The sequence below is a fragment of the Zea mays genome, chromosome 1 (assembly GCF_902167145.1).
Source record: "Zea mays cultivar B73 chromosome 1, Zm-B73-REFERENCE-NAM-5.0, whole genome shotgun sequence".
Classification (NCBI taxonomy): domain Eukaryota; kingdom Viridiplantae; phylum Streptophyta; class Magnoliopsida; order Poales; family Poaceae; genus Zea; species Zea mays.
The window spans coordinates 302,494,529-302,510,374 of record NC_050096.1 but is presented as its reverse complement, the minus strand read 5'-3'; the positions used below and the strand labels follow the sequence as shown (position 1 = coordinate 302,510,374).

The 15,846-nt window shown below is 40.3% G+C and overlaps 2 protein-coding genes across 4 annotated transcripts; one reads left to right on the top strand and one right to left on the bottom strand.

Moving 5' to 3' along the window:
• LOC100283845 (epoxide hydrolase 2) lies at positions 1 to 10,001 on the top strand. Its single transcript, NM_001156743.2, is given in 4 exon segments — positions 1 to 360; positions 459 to 641; positions 8,683 to 8,915; positions 9,477 to 10,001. Coding segments are annotated over 4 exon segments (996 nt in total). The 5' UTR covers positions 1 to 66; the 3' UTR covers positions 9,763 to 10,001.
• A 1,507-nt stretch (positions 10,002 to 11,508) lies between these two features.
• Positions 11,509 to 14,946, bottom strand: LOC100283765 (uncharacterized). 3 transcript variants are annotated; one of them, XR_002268931.3, is made up of 9 exons: positions 14,670 to 14,946; positions 14,369 to 14,543; positions 13,818 to 13,870; positions 13,355 to 13,417; positions 13,030 to 13,080; positions 12,827 to 12,944; positions 12,611 to 12,748; positions 11,970 to 12,114; positions 11,509 to 11,869 (listed from the first exon to the last, which is right to left on the bottom strand). XR_002268931.3 is itself a non-coding variant. In NM_001156664.1 (8 exon segments), coding segments are annotated over 7 exon segments (696 nt in total). In that variant the 5' UTR covers positions 14,790 to 14,930; the 3' UTR covers positions 11,895 to 12,114; positions 12,611 to 12,632.
• Positions 14,947 to 15,846: the final 900 nt, after the last annotated feature.

Here is a 15,846-nt window from a genome sequence, read left to right as displayed (position 1 = left end):
CGCATCGATCACCCTCCTCGCTCCCGGTCAACAGCAGCGGCGCAGAGCACGACACCGACACGCGCCATGGCGGCGGTGAGGCACCGGCAGCTGGAGGCCAACGGCATCACGATGCACGTCGCGGAGGCCGGCCCCGTGAACGCCTCCGCGCCGGCGGTGCTGTTCGTGCACGGCTTCCCGGAGCTCTGGTACTCGTGGCGCCACCAGATGGGCTACCTCGCCGCGCGCGGCTACCGCTGCGTGGCACCCGACCTCCGAGGCTACGGCGGCACCACCGCGCCGCCGGAACCGAACTCCTACACCGTCTTCCATATCGTCGGCGACATCGTCGCGCTCCTCGACGCCCTCCACCTCCCGCAGGTACCTGCGCGCGGCTCCGTTCCCCGTCGAATCGAACTCCCCACCGAAGCCTGCTTGTCAGAAATTCCTCACGCGTGTTGCGCTCTCTGCGGGTGCAGGTGTTCGTTGTCGGCCACGACTGGGGCGCCATCGTGTCGTGGAACCTCTGCCTGCTGCGGCCGGATCGGGTGCGCGCGCTCGTCAACCTCAGCGTTGCCTTCATGCCCCGGAGGCCCGGCGTCAAGCCTCTTGAGTACTTCCGCGCCGCATACGGGGATGAGTACTACGTCTGCCGATTCCAGGTGAGCAATCGCTCCTCCTATCGTCCTTTCCTTTGGATGTGCCACTGCAACCTAATCTTTAGTAACCGATGGACGGAAGCCGAAGAAAGGTTGATTCTGTGAATCTTAGGTATCCACCGATTGATTGCTAGTTTGTTTGAATTGAAACATATTTTGCTAATAGTTATTGTCATGTGCATATTTTTGGTATGATCCATGTGTCGTTTCCCCACTGTGGAATGAGGTGTGAGATGGCATTGGGTCTGCAATTCTAATAGCAAGGGGCTATATCTATATAATTTGCTTATGCAAAGAGGATATGGAAGTGATAAAATTACTCGTTGTGATTTAAATATCTACCCCTATATAAACCACTAGTTGAAACATCGCTATGTACACACAACAAAACACCCCCACACACATAACCTCCCCTAGATCCACCAATCAAATTAACCTCAGCCAAAACCTACCATCAAAATCAACGCTACATATCGCTTCATTTACCTCATCTCTCTTACCCAATCGCACCCAACGGTCATTGCTTTTTTAGGATCATCCCTCACCCGCCTCTAGCTCGGATGGACGATCAACGCCACCCCAGTCCTCGCCAACGCCTCAGCCACCCGTGAGTGAGTGAGTATGGGGTCAAATTGATAGTATGTCAGTCCGGGTTGTACTTAACCACACTGTAATGACCTATAATGGCCCTCGAGGAGGAATATTCCGGGGATAACGTAGGTAACCAGGGGTATAATTGTACTTATAAGGGTCCGACCGCCCCCTGGTTACCTATAAATACCCATGCATTGTACCTTGATGGGACAGGCTGAAAAACATTGTTTATCTAATGTGTCGTGTTGCTAAGCATCAAAGTGTTCCCGTTTCCCATTGCTTGGACACTTGGCCACGTGTCAGTGGGTTCCAACAACAATCACCACCACCCCCGCCCTAGCCTTCGCGTGATCTCCATTGGCGTCAGCAGACTCGACGCTACCCCAGCCCTGTGATCTCCCCCACCCGCCTCGGCTAAACGATCAACGCCCCCAGCCCCCCTGATCTCTCTGAGTGCCGACACACTCAACACTGGACGACACTGCCTGTTGTTTTAACATCACTGAAAATATCACAGGTATATGCATGATGCCTGTTCTTGAGATATATCACTTAACCATGTGTTTGGTTGCGGGACAACTAGGGGTTGGGTCGTCTTCCGGTATCCTCTCCTGTTCGTCTATCCCTGACGAGCAACTGGGAAAGGAGAATATTTTTTTGGGGATGGTCCTGTCCTAACAATGACGGAATGACCTTGAACCAAACAACTCATCTGAGGGATCGTCCCATCCTATGTTGTCCCGTCATTGCAACCAAACACACCAAAAGAACAAAAAATGCTTCAATTTCTAACGTGTTGCATGTTCTATGGTTGAAAACATTACTGCTGGCGGAACAAAATGGGAACAAGGGAACAGACGGCGTTTACAGATATATCTAACCAAAATATCACAGGTTTATGCATGCATTTCTATCATAACTAGTAAGGTGTCTGTGCTAACGCTACAACAAAAGGGATCGGGACAATGAGTGGAAGAAAAAAATCAGAATCTTTGTTTCTTATTCTAAGATATGAAATCGTGCTAATGCTACCGCAAATCGAAATAAAGTGAATATACATTCATGATAACAAGTTTATCAAAAAGTTGAGTATCATTGCAAATAACATCACATCTATTGTATATTTGGAAATCACCTAAACCCTGATATGTTTAATAATTTCTTATATTTCTTTTGGAATGTTTTTAGATTCTTTTCCTTGTACATCATCAATTCTACTAAGAATTTGGTCATCAGTACATTCCCAGACTATACATTCGTTATTACATATCATTGAACTCAATTAATAATTAATTATAGAAGAATGATATGGATCAAGTATTAGAACAATAAGGTTACTCACGGTGCAAATGAATGATAATTTTGTATCACCGTTCGAGCGCATAAAGTTGATAACAAGAAAGCTTGTCAAATTCTTATAAATTAAAATAACACGTTGTTATATATATGTAGACAAAATTAATTAGTTGTCTCTAGTATATAAGAAATTAGTAGTCTAATGTTCTTAGAACACATGTTGGTAATATGCGACGCCATATATAAATATTGTCATTCCATGTAGAATTTGCTAATTTCATGACGACTTTCACATTATCGGCTATATTATGTATTTTGTGAATATAGTACATGCTTGAATGACTACCCTTAAACTATGGTGGTATAGGCATGGGTTTCATTATATAGATGCTTCTAGTTGTTAGATGATGGTAGAAATAATGGATGTATTGATTGAGAGGAAAAATACATGTACATATATATCGGAGGAGGAGGTGAGGTAATAGGAAACCTCCTAAATGGTAAGGATCCTGACTGATCCTGACCAGTAATCCTCTCCCCCAAATCTATATGTATCAATCTATATCCTATTATGCTATACTAAGACAACTCTACACATGGCAGTACCCTGGGCGTATGTGCCATGTATAGCAGGTTGTCTAACACCCCACCCCACTCTGTCACAACTTAGCGAGTGCAAATGTTAAGACTGGATCTAAACTCATGGAACACCAAGGACGGGAGGCCCTTCGTGAGATGTCGGCGAACTGCGATGTTGTCGAAACATGGAGAATGTGGACTTGCTCGATGGCGACCTTGCCGTGGACGAAGTGAAAATCAACCTCCACATGCTTGGTCCATTGATGTTGAACGGGGTTGGTGGATACGTAGACGACGTTGATTTTGTCGCAGTAGACAAGAGTGCACTTGGACAATGGGCGATGGAGCTCGTAAAGCAGCTAGCCCAGCCAAGTCGTTTCAGCAACTCCATTAGCGATGACACGGTATTCAATCTCAACACTGGAGTGGGAGACAACCGTTTGGCGCTTTGTAGACCATAAGATGAAGTTGTCACCCAAGAACACCGCATAACCTGATGTAGAACGATGAGTGTTCATACAACCTGCCCAGTTAGCATCAGTGTAGACGACGAGGTCGGAGCTGGACGAACGACGGAGGCATAGACCGTAGTCGGAGGTGCCCTGAAGATAGCGCAAAATGCACTTCATGGTCATCAAATGAGGCTCCTGAGGATCGTGCATATGAAGGCATATCTGCTGGACGGCGTAAGTGATGTTCGGCCAGGAGGATGTCAGGTACTAAAGAGCACCAGCTATGCCGTGGAGCTGGGAGGCGTCGTGGACCGGAGGCCCTAAATTGGCAGCAAGCTTCGCATGAAGATTGACTGCGTGTGGGTGCGCTGGTGAAGAAATAATCCATCTGAACGCCGCTCAACGGTGATGCAAGGAAATGGTGAAGCGGCCGAAGGTCCTTCATTGCAAATTTCTGCTGGAAGACAGTAATAGTGCGGCGCAAGAGCTCGGCACTTGATGCGGTCAAAACGATGTCATCAACATAAAGCAACAGATATATCGTGTCAGAGCCGCAACGAAAGATGAATAGCGAGGTGTCCGACTTGGCTTCAACAAATCCCAGTGATGTCAGATAGGTGGCGAACCGACTGTACCAAGCCTGGGGTGCCTGCTTGATTTCGTACAGGGACTTGTGGAGCCGGTAGATCAGGTCTAGACAGGCAGGATCAACGAACCCTGTAGGCTGACTGCAGACGGTCTCACTGAGTGTTTCGTGCAGAAATGCATTCTTCACATCAAGTTGCTAAATAGGCCAGTCATGAGCTGTAGCCAGGGCAAGCACCGTGCATATGGTGGCCAGTTTTACAACGGGCTAAAATTTGCATCGTAGTTGACCCCAGGGCGTTGAGTGACGAGTCACTGCTTGAGAACAGCGGCGTCCAATTCCGGTGCCATGACGATGACGAGGACGGGTGGTGACGAGTCAGAAGGGGGTGAGGGCGGCCAGGGACAGCGACAACCACAGGATGGCAATGGGCAGGGGTGGCGGCTGCTGCATAGAGTGCGGCCAAGAAGCGAAAGCGAAAAAAATGGTTCTAGCCTCTGATTACCATGTTAGATAATGGTAGGAATAATGGATGGATTGGTTGAGAGAAAATACATGTATATATAAGGGAGGAGGAGGTGAGGTAAAAGGAAACCTCCTAAGGGCCTGTTTGGTGAGCACTCAATCCATGTGGATTGGAGGGGATTGAGTGAGTTTAAATCTATAGCAAATCAAAATCTTTTTTAATCCATCTCAATCCCGTCCAATCCACATGGGATAGGAATAACCGAACAAGGTCTAAATAGTAAGGACCTAAACCCTAATACCCTGACTAACAATTCTCTCCCCCAAATCTATATCATATCCAGCTATACATGGCCCAAAAAGAATAGGCAATAAAATCTGCAAGTTAAACATATAGTTTATGTAAGAGAATCAAAATACAAGATTACAAAAGGATAAAGGAATGTAGCTTACGTGGTTGTAATCTGAAATATCGTACTCCATGTCAGGCCAACTTTAAAATCTAACTTTGTACGAAGGTGAGGGTGTCGAGCAAAATTAGATATGGACAATTTTTTTGTTCGTAAAATAGTAATATAATGAACGTATTTATATAACTATAGAATAATTATTTTAGTTTACACATAATTATAGATCCATGTAGTAGCATTTGTTTCTAACCACAACAATACATCATTGAATACGAGCATCCGAACATCCATGTTGAAGCAATAAATATCTATTGGCTTATTTACATCCAATATTTTTTAATATTTTGAAAAGACTTAAAGAAATTGGATAAGCCTTGGTGCTCTGAATCTAATGTTTCATATTAAATAATTATTTATTTTTATAGTTAAAGCAAGACCATAGGTGCTAAATATTTATTATACATATAATATATTAAATAAGAATTAATTTACTCCAAATATTCGGTATTTTCTATAGATATGACATATGTGTATAATACACACACTAGTTCTTATGTTGTGACATATGTGTATATTACTCTATCGGACAGAACACATAAAAATATATATGAATCAACCTGTTGTGATGTATTTAACGGTTTGATTAACTCACTTGGAGTATCGATTATTTCAACATCACTTTGACTCCCTCCATCTTCATCTATACGGTGGTCAGACTCTTGATGTCTTTTCTTTATGTTTAATCTCGAGTCCCACAATATTGTAAGTTGCTTAAAGCTGAACATTATTATATCATCATGCAAGTAGTATAAATTATAACAAAACAAACATTATTACTATAAAATGCAACTCTTTTACCTAAGTTACTTTATCAGACAGACATAGAAGATCTTGTCCAATATTTCATAGTTTATCATCCATAGACCGCAAAATATCCTAAAGATAATTTAAAAAGACCAATGAGTTTTTATTACATGTAAACAAATACAATTAATTTTGTAAAGTGGTGGTCGTATGAATTCTACCCATTGGTTTGCACTTGCTCTGTGATCTTCTCTATATCTGGTCATGATGCAACATCAAGGTTCGACCATTTGTCTCGATAAAACTTTTCATTTTCTGTTACAAGTTTAGTTTTTATTTCTATTCTTTTAAACTTGTAGCAGAAGAGCTTAACCGGTGCAATTGGTCGAACTTTGATGTTGCATAATGGCTAGTTATAAAGAAGATCACAAAGCAAATTCAAATCGATGGTTACAATTCATGTAACCGTTATTTTACAAAAAAATATTGTGTTCGTTTTCATATACATAAAAACTCACTTGGTCTTTTTAAACTTTGTTTAGTGTATCTCGCGATGTATTGATGATAAACTATATAGAATATTGGACAAGATCTTCTATGTCTGATAACGTAACTCATGTGAAGAGTTGCATTTTATAGGAACAATATTTGTTTTGTTTTTAAATTATATTACTTGCAGGATGATATAACAATGTTTAGATTTAAGCTACCTGCAATATTGTGTGACTCGAGATTAAACACAAAAAAGATATCAAGAGCCTGACCACCATGTGGATTAAGATGAAGGGGGTCCAGGTGATGTTAAAATAATCAATACTCCCTGTAAGTTAGCCAAACCATCAAATACAAATTGAATCATATATATCTTCATTTGTTATGCTCGCTAGAGTAACATCAACAAACACACAAGAACTAATGTGTGTATTATGCACAAATTTTGTGTCGATAGACAATGCTGAATATTTAGAGTAAGTTAATTTTTATTAATATATTATATGCATGGTGTATATTTAACACATGATATTCTTTTAACTATGAAAATTAATAATCATTTAATAGGAAACATTGGATTCAGACCACCAAATATTATCCAAATTCTTTAAGTTTTAAAATATATTGAACGTAAATAAGCCAATGCATATTGATTACTTAAACATGGTTGTTCGGATTCTCGAATGCAATGATGTCTTGTGGTTAGAAGACAAAATACCACTACATGGACCTATAATTATGTGTAACGTAAAGTAATTATTTTGTATCCATATAAATATGTCCATTATATCACTATTTTACTGACAAAAAGTAATCCATACTGATTTCGCTTGAGACCCTTACTTTCGTGCAAAGATACATATCAACATGTTGTCAAAATTAGTTGAAGGTTGGCCTGACATGAATACGATAATTCAGATTGCAGTCATGTAAGCTATATTACTTTATTCTTTTTAAATCTTGCATTTTTATTCTTTTACATGAACGATTTGGTTGACTTGATTTTATTGTCCTATTCTTTCTTGGGTTACTTCAGCTTATTTGTACTTAACATGGACACTAAAAGCGTCTATATAATGGATCCTATGTCTATATCGTCATGGTTTAAGGATAATCATTTAAACATGTATTATATTCACAAAATATATAATATTACCAATAATATGAAAGTCGTCATGCAATTAGTCAATTCTACGTGAATGGTAATATTTATGTGTAGCGTCGTATATCACTAACATGGGTTGCAAGAACATTAGACTGAGAATTTTTTATATACTGGAGACAACTAATTAATTTTGTCTGCATATATGAAACACGTTATTTTAATTTATAGATTATAGAAGTTTGACATGCTTTCTAGTTACCAACTTTATGCACTCGTGCAACGGTAAAAGGTTATCATTCATTTCCACCGCGAGTAACCTCATCGTTCTAATATTTAGTCAATATCATTATTTTATAATTAGTTATTAAATGAGTTCAATGATATGCAATCAGACTGGGAATGTACTTAGGACCAAATTCTTGGTAGAATCGATGGAGTACAACGAGAATGAATCTATAGACAACATTTTAGAAGAAATACAAGAAATTATTGAGCACATCGAGTTTAGGTCGTTTCCAGATATATATAATAGATGTGATGGTATTTGTAATGATATTCAACTTTTTAATAAACTCGTTATTCTTAATCTATATTTAATTAATTTCGATTTGCCGTAGCGTTAGCACGATTTCATAGCTTAGAATAAGAAACAAAGATATAAATTTTTTGCTTCCACTCGTTATCTCGATCCCTTTTGTCGTATCTTTAGCACGGGCACCTTACTACTGCATATTGGTTACTCTGTTCTCACCCCCAAACACATAGGCCTGTGGAGTTCAATCAGTCACATTGTGCCGATTTAGTAAATGATAATGCTATATATATATGATGATGCTCAAAACAGTCCAAACCAAAGCCGGAAGTGGTGCTTGCAGTTGTCCTTCAGTTAGTTTGATGCATAAAAGATTATGCACAATTCTATGTTCACACGAGTTTCCCATCAATTGATCTTCTACAAGTGTAGCCTACAATGTGTCTACAATTTTGCTTCTTTGGGGGTATACTTCTGTTGCAACTAGTTCTTTCTTTGAGATCTCTTAGTTGTCTATCTAATGATATTACTCTTCTTGGAGTTATAAACCAATCTCTTGTTCTGTGGTATGTGATTATTTACCAGCAATTTATGACACCTGCGTTACTAGTTGCAAAAGTTGGGATCATACATGTCTATGAACTACATGTTTTGAACCTAATATAGAATCAGACTAGTGATACTGATTTTGAATACATATCCCTTTTTAAGTGTCAAGTTGATTGGCAGGAACCAGGACTCGAAGCAGAATTTGCTACGTTTGACTTGAAGAGTTTCTTCACATTGGCATTGACTCTTCGGGCAACAGGTTCTTCAGCTATGGACCTTCGAAAAATGCAAACTTACAGTAAGCAAATGGTGCTACCTTCTTGGCTATCTGAGGAAGATGTCAGTTACCTTGCAAGTGTGTACTCAAAAACTGGATTTGCTGGTGGAGTAAATTACTATCGCTGCTTGGACCTGTAAGCTCCCAACTAATTTATATTTCATAAACATGAAATCAAGTCATGGTGCTTATGAAAATTCATTAAATTTCATAGGTCTGTAATCAAGTAATGATCTCCTGAATTCGTACTATGCCGTGTTTTCCAAAAACTTTCTGAACCAAATATCTATCTAAACCCCATCAGCATCACCAATTTCCACATGGAATATAGTTTTTCATATAACTCACAGGCCAACAGTAGAATTAAGATACAGTGTACATCTTCAGGTTGCAACATATTATTTTTAGTGGTAACATTTATTGTTCTAAAATTAGATGTTGAATTTCGTGGAGAGAAACATTAAGCTCTGGTTTGAATAGCTTAGCCTTTTGATCCACAGACCATTCCGGTGCTAGCTTAGGTTAAATTTGAACTGTTTTGACATCACTCATTATCACAGTTGTAAATTCTCCAACAAGAATGGTTGATTGCATCATCTTCAGGCCACATCACGCATTGTATCATGCATCATCTTCACGCCGCATCATGCATGCATGCATCGGAAAGTAGCTACATCTGGCTGACATGTGTATACAGGAACTGGGAACTGATGGCGCCATGGACAGGAGCAAAGGTGCAAGTTCCAACCAAGTTCATCGTTGGGGACGGTGACCTGGCGTACCATCACCCTGGAGTGAAGAGGTACATCCACAAGGGCGGGTTCAAGAGGGACGTGCCCATGCTTGAGGAGGTGGTGGTCATCAAGGGCGCTGGGCACTTCATCCAGCAGGAAAGAGCGCAGGAAATCAGTGAGCACATCCATGACTACATCAAGAAGTTCGAAGCTTGTGGTCTGCCGCCACTGAGAGTTTCAAAGCTGTGAGAGACCTGATGGCTTCTGTACATAACTCAAATGGTCTGGGAGCTATTGTAGTTGTTTGTAGTGCTGCAGATCTATATATTATGAATGGTATGAAGTACTGACGATCTATTCAAGGGACCCACGTTGCGTTGTGCTGTGTGGGGGGCACTGGTCCCCACTTAATTTTCTTGTTTCAGTGGACATCTTATTTTATTTGATGTAGCTACAAAGGTTCATTAGGGCATGTACAATCCAAAAAATAATTTGTATCATATGAAATCTAAGAGGGTAAGTGAAAAAACAGGATATGTATATTGGTTAAAGGACGTTTTTAGCACGGTTCTCTAAGAGCAACTCTAAAAGACTGCTAAAAATTTATTCCTAAAAACTATGTATTAAAAACTATGTATTGGGAGCTCCAGTAAATTTTCTTTCCCTAAAACATTATCTCCACACAACAGTTCCCTGATAATTAACTTCCCAATAGTTTAAACTTGTGACAAATCGTGGGTTTACCTTGCATCGGTGGTATTGTGTTTTCTATTTTACGGAGTTGAAACTTCGCCAGTTAAATGTTAACTAAAGGATCAAATAGCACTACATTCTTTAAGTAGCAACACAATTTCAAAAGCATTCTTTGCTGTGACTATGAGTACACACGCAGGCATGCAGCTTCATTGTCCAGTTAGCGCTCTCGCACGCTGCTCCTGTCGCCCTCAAGTCTGTAGGCCACCGTGTCCAGGAATGATTGGGGAAAGACCCGCCTCCCGCTAATATACGTGAGATGGAGCAGTAGATGCGGGATGTTGTAAATATTGGGAGAAGACGTGGGATCCGTTGGAGTGAGAAAAGTCTAGTTTTCTTCCTAAAATGATTTTTCGGATTTGTTTGCGTGGTTTCTTAGAGTTGCTCTAATTCCAAGATACGGTTCCACCTATACAAGCCATATAAATAAGCCGTATTTTAAGGGTATCTAGTGAATAAGCCCCACAAAACTCAAATATATTGAGTTATATGAACAAGTACTTTTAGATGTATCTAGTGTTTAGAGAACCACAATATAGTATTTAGGTTGTATATCTATAATATAACACTATATAATCCATCAAATAAATTGCACATAGACTTAACGTACCATCAAAAGCAACGGTTCAGATCATTGCATAACTCCATCTTTTTTATTCACTCAAATCAAATGGACAATATTATTTAGATCATTCCTCATCGCTCATCCCTCCCCCACGACCCCATCGCCCCCTCTCCCTCCTCACTCATGACGCCTCCACCGTCAACCTCTTCCCGCGTGCTATCATCGTCGTCATCGCCCCTCCCCTCTATAGGATCGTAGCGTTAGCAAAAGCTATATGCTAGTACCCTTAGTTAATAGGTCTTTATTTAAACTCCCACTTAGACATTAAGCCCCAACACAAAAGTTAGGCTGAGTCCGCACGTGGATACATTGAAGGAAGGAGTAGGACTAGACAAAATATTCATGGCTCGTGAGCTCACTCAACTTGTGGTCAGATTGGTTTGTCTTGACTCGGCTTATTCCAATTTTGTCACAAGCTGAGCTAACATCTCAACTCGGTTCGTTAACAAGCCAGCTCGACACGAGCTCGACCCAACTCGTTAGCTCGAATGAGCTAGCATTTATCAGCAAAATAAAGCCTACAGTTGTATTGGATGAAGTAATAAGTGATAAACAATGTTAATATAGGGTTTAAAAGATGTAATATATATGAAATTATGAGTATAATTACTCTTTTCTAATGTTAAATTTGTATAAAATTAACTAGCAATTGACTATACTATTTTATATATACATGTATTTTTTTACTCGCGAGGTAAACGAGCCAGCCCAAACTTGCAAACGAGCCAAGCTAATTCTCTGACTCAATTGTTTAACGAACCAAGTCATCTCTTTACCTTAACGAGTCAGCTCAAGCTCAGTCGAACCGAACTAAGCTGGCTCGATATCTAGCGAGAGGGAGTTAAGGTGTTCGTCGTCGCTGTCCATCTACATATCGTTTCAAGCAAGTGGAAGGCATTTTGTAGGACACCATTTCTTATGCGCGTACGTTACATAGATCGGCCGTGCACCCCACTCGGAAGCTGTTTCAAGTCGCTGCTGGAAAGAAAGAAAGAAAGAAAAATGTGATAAGTTTTTTTATTGCATACAGAAAAGCAAGCTTAAAGCTCCATCAATCAAAATTGGGACAAAAAGATACTTTACGAACGAGTTAGCATATTCATAGATAGTCTCTCAAAACCCAGGTAAATTAAATCAAGGTAAGGCTCAAGAGCTATCTGCAATGGCTCCAGGTCCAGTAATGCGATTCAAGGTCGAGGACGAGTACTGCACTTTGTATTCACCTGCAGACAGCACGAGCCAGAAATAATTAAGTCGCTGAATCCCGCATAGGCATCAATAATTACTATTGAAATTGTTAAGATCATTATAACTAATCCAACAATAGCATATATTCTTTTAAAGAAATCACGGTAACAATAGTTCATACAGCACAGCTTCTAACTGATAAGTAGTTCATGTACTTCAGGTTTTGATTGATATGTATATGTGAGAATGTGGAGTAGGACAACGTAGCTTTAGCACAATTTGTTATGATGATGCCCCATAACACAGTTCTGGCATATTGGCCCTATACCCTATACATATACACCATCTGGCTGTCCAATTGTAGTACATCTTCAAGGATGTCCTCGAACATGGATACGATGGTGCCCTCTCTGATCAGACTGGTCTTGCTATGGGTAAACAGGTTTTGCTTATATGAAATCAATTGCCTGATATTATTTTCAGTCACACAACAAATAAAAGCATGCACCTTTACTATCTTATGTTGCTTACCATTACTTTCTTGCTTATTGCATCATGTGGAAAATGACCGATTGCGCCTCTGAACATCGAACTCAACATCAATTAGGTCAGTTATACCAGCTGTAATCTTCTGACCTACTCGGACAGGACCCACACCCTCAGGAGTACCTGTTGAGGAACAAATGAATAAGCCACAGAGAAACCTCAGATGCAAAAACAAGCTACACGTAGAGAAGATGTCACTACCTGTTAGTATCACATCACCCTCCATTAATGTCATGATGGAACTGATATAGCTTATCAGAAAAGGAATCTTGAATAGCATGTCGCTTGTCGGTCCTTTCTGCCTTAGTTCATCATCTACCTGGATGCAGTTGGTAGTCAATTGTACACCATATGCTCTAGCAATTCAGGTAACATTAAACAAATTCAGTACACATTTGAGAGACCTTCAGCCAGAGCTCGAGATCATCGGGATTAGTGACAGCTGATTTTGGAACCTGGTTGATGGAGAAATTATTGTTAACTTAAGTAAAAACATGGTGTGTAATAATGACGGGATTACACATTTCATGTCACTAGATGCCTGCGGAGAGCATGGAAGGCAACAAAGATCAAGTGTTTCTATCTAACAACACTTCTGCATGACTAACCTGACTATGGCATTGATTCATTGAGGTGTAATTATAACAAGCGAGTACAAATAAATAAAACATATTGTCCTTATCCACCACCAACCAACTCCAAGCACAGGGAAGAAAAATCATTGCTTACTACTGCACTAATTGGGGTGAAGGTGTCTTGTCCTTTAGCCAAAGTCCATGGAAGGCCTGCAGACTGCAAATTAGTGGATGGTGAGTATGATAAGAAAAATATCGAATGAAAAAACATCAAGAGATTGAGTCTACTTAAGGTTTTGGCAGCCAATTAATGCTACCAGATTTGTACACCAAAATATATTGAAAAAAACATTAAGTGAAATGAATGAAATATACTGGATAGATGAAGACAGTAGATAGCTCGACTAAAAGCATCTGACTCTTTGCTATTCATCAAGAGATATAACAACCATGGAGAAGATCCACTCATGAGACTGAATTTCAAAGCTAGTTAAATTGAATGCTTGTATGATCATGCATAACATTCAACAATCACTAGAGATGCAGATGACACTACAGCAACAGCAGTTGAACAATTAGCACTGAGACTCAGGAAAACTACAGAAGGTAGAACTCACCTTAGCAACAGACTGAAGGTCCCTTGCTGTCATGTCCAAAGCAAGTGCATAACCTGGGAAATTCAATGGCGCAAGCAGTAGTCTCATATTGTCAACAACAAATACTTAAAAAGAATGAGGTAAGCACAAAGGAGACTACATATTGTAAGCTATTAACTCAAGTTCACTAATGATGAAAGGATCAGACTACAGATAGTTATCAGTCAGGCCATAAAACCACAATTGTACAAGAAAACATAGTTGAGTTCACGACTTCAGCAGTGTTTTCATATTGTTCATACTTGCCATGAAACATACTTTCATATTCCTGCCTATGGAATAACCACTATCAAATGAGCGCCTGCCTTGCCAATTCTAACTTTTAAATTCCTCGCTTGCACTTCCCACCAAGCTTGTCAAAAGAAGCTAGAATTGCTAAAATCCATTTGTTTCTAGCTGCCATCAATCATTGTTGCAATAATGCAGTAAGGCTAAAATAACTCTCAATGACCCTAAATACTTTCCAGGGCATGAACAGAGGCTTCATCGTTGTGACGCAATTCTCAAATTACCTCCAACAAAGTCCATGGCGGACGCCTCGGGAACGTCGCGCCCACGCCGGGAGATGACGACGGCGAGCTCGACCTCGTGGTGTAGCGACTCGAGCGGCTCCGGGATCTCGACGGCGGCGGTGGCCACACCAGCGTGGAGAAACGACGAGGTCGGCTTCAGGAACAGGACGGGCTCCTGCAACACACCCAAACACACGGGGGATCAAACCAGAGACCGCGCAGGAAGGAGAGGGAGGGAAGTTGGAGGCGCGGCAGTGTTTTGGGATCGAGGACGGGAAGCGCGCGGAGCCGCAGACCGCACCTTGGGGACCGGATTGCCGAGCTCCTTGGCGTGGGCTATGTAGTTGCGCCCAACGCCGATGATTTTCGTGCTCGCCGCGAGGAGCCTCTGCGCCGCCGCAGCCGCCATGGCCGCCGGCATGGTTGGTGGGACGGAGGCGTCGACGAGGAAGTGAAGTTGACGGAGAAGCGAATTGGTTGGTTTGGTGGAGGAACGACTCTCGCTAATCGATATTGCGGGTCTTTTTTGTGTTGTTGCGATTGAGATTTTTTTTAAGAAAATGAGGTTGAGAACTTGAGATGGGCTTAGGTTATCTGCGCCCGGGAATATGTTTCTCGGACGAATTTCAGCAAAATTTAGAAAAACAATTCTCGTTCTCGGTACTGGCCGGAATTCAAAGTTTGGAAATTTTCATTTGAAAATTAAATTTTTGAAAAAATGTAAAAAATTAAAAATGATAAAAAGAAACTAAATGTTTTCGAAGTATTCTGATGTAGATGACGTTAAATTGAAGCGTATTTGATAGATCAAAAAATAAAATAAAAACCATTAGACCCGTTAAGAAGTACTTAATTCATTAAAATTTGTTCCCGGACGAAATCAGTAGGGCGGGGTTTGGTGATTTTTTGTAGATTTAGGATCGAAAATAGTTGATTATGTGTGAAAAAATAAAAAAATTGTTGATAGTTTTATTGTAATGTGTATAATTCACGTTGTACAATGAATGCTAATAGTTTCAACACAAATAGTTTATCGAACTCGCAAAGAATATGTATACAAGTAGAAAATACAATCTTAATGCAACACAAAGCTTGCGTCTTGCACCTGTATGGCCTAGGACAACCACCCCCTCCGCCCTCGTATGCATATATGGCATCCCCCATCACTCTTGTTGGCGTATAGAGAAATATTTTATGGTGCTTTAAATTTTTAATTACTGATCCATACAGCCATACAGGTTTGTTTCTTTTATTTCATGCTTATTTATTTGCCACTCATGTTATCTCTCTCATTTTATTTCAAATCTATATATAGGAATATATATATATATATATATATGGAATGGGCTCATATCCGGATGCTTAAACCGTGCATGAAGATTATGACTTGAGCTAAAAATACAGGTGACCATCTTTATGAGAATGTTTATTTCCTTATGTTTTCTACCATGATTTAATTTATTTCAATGTGTAGGATT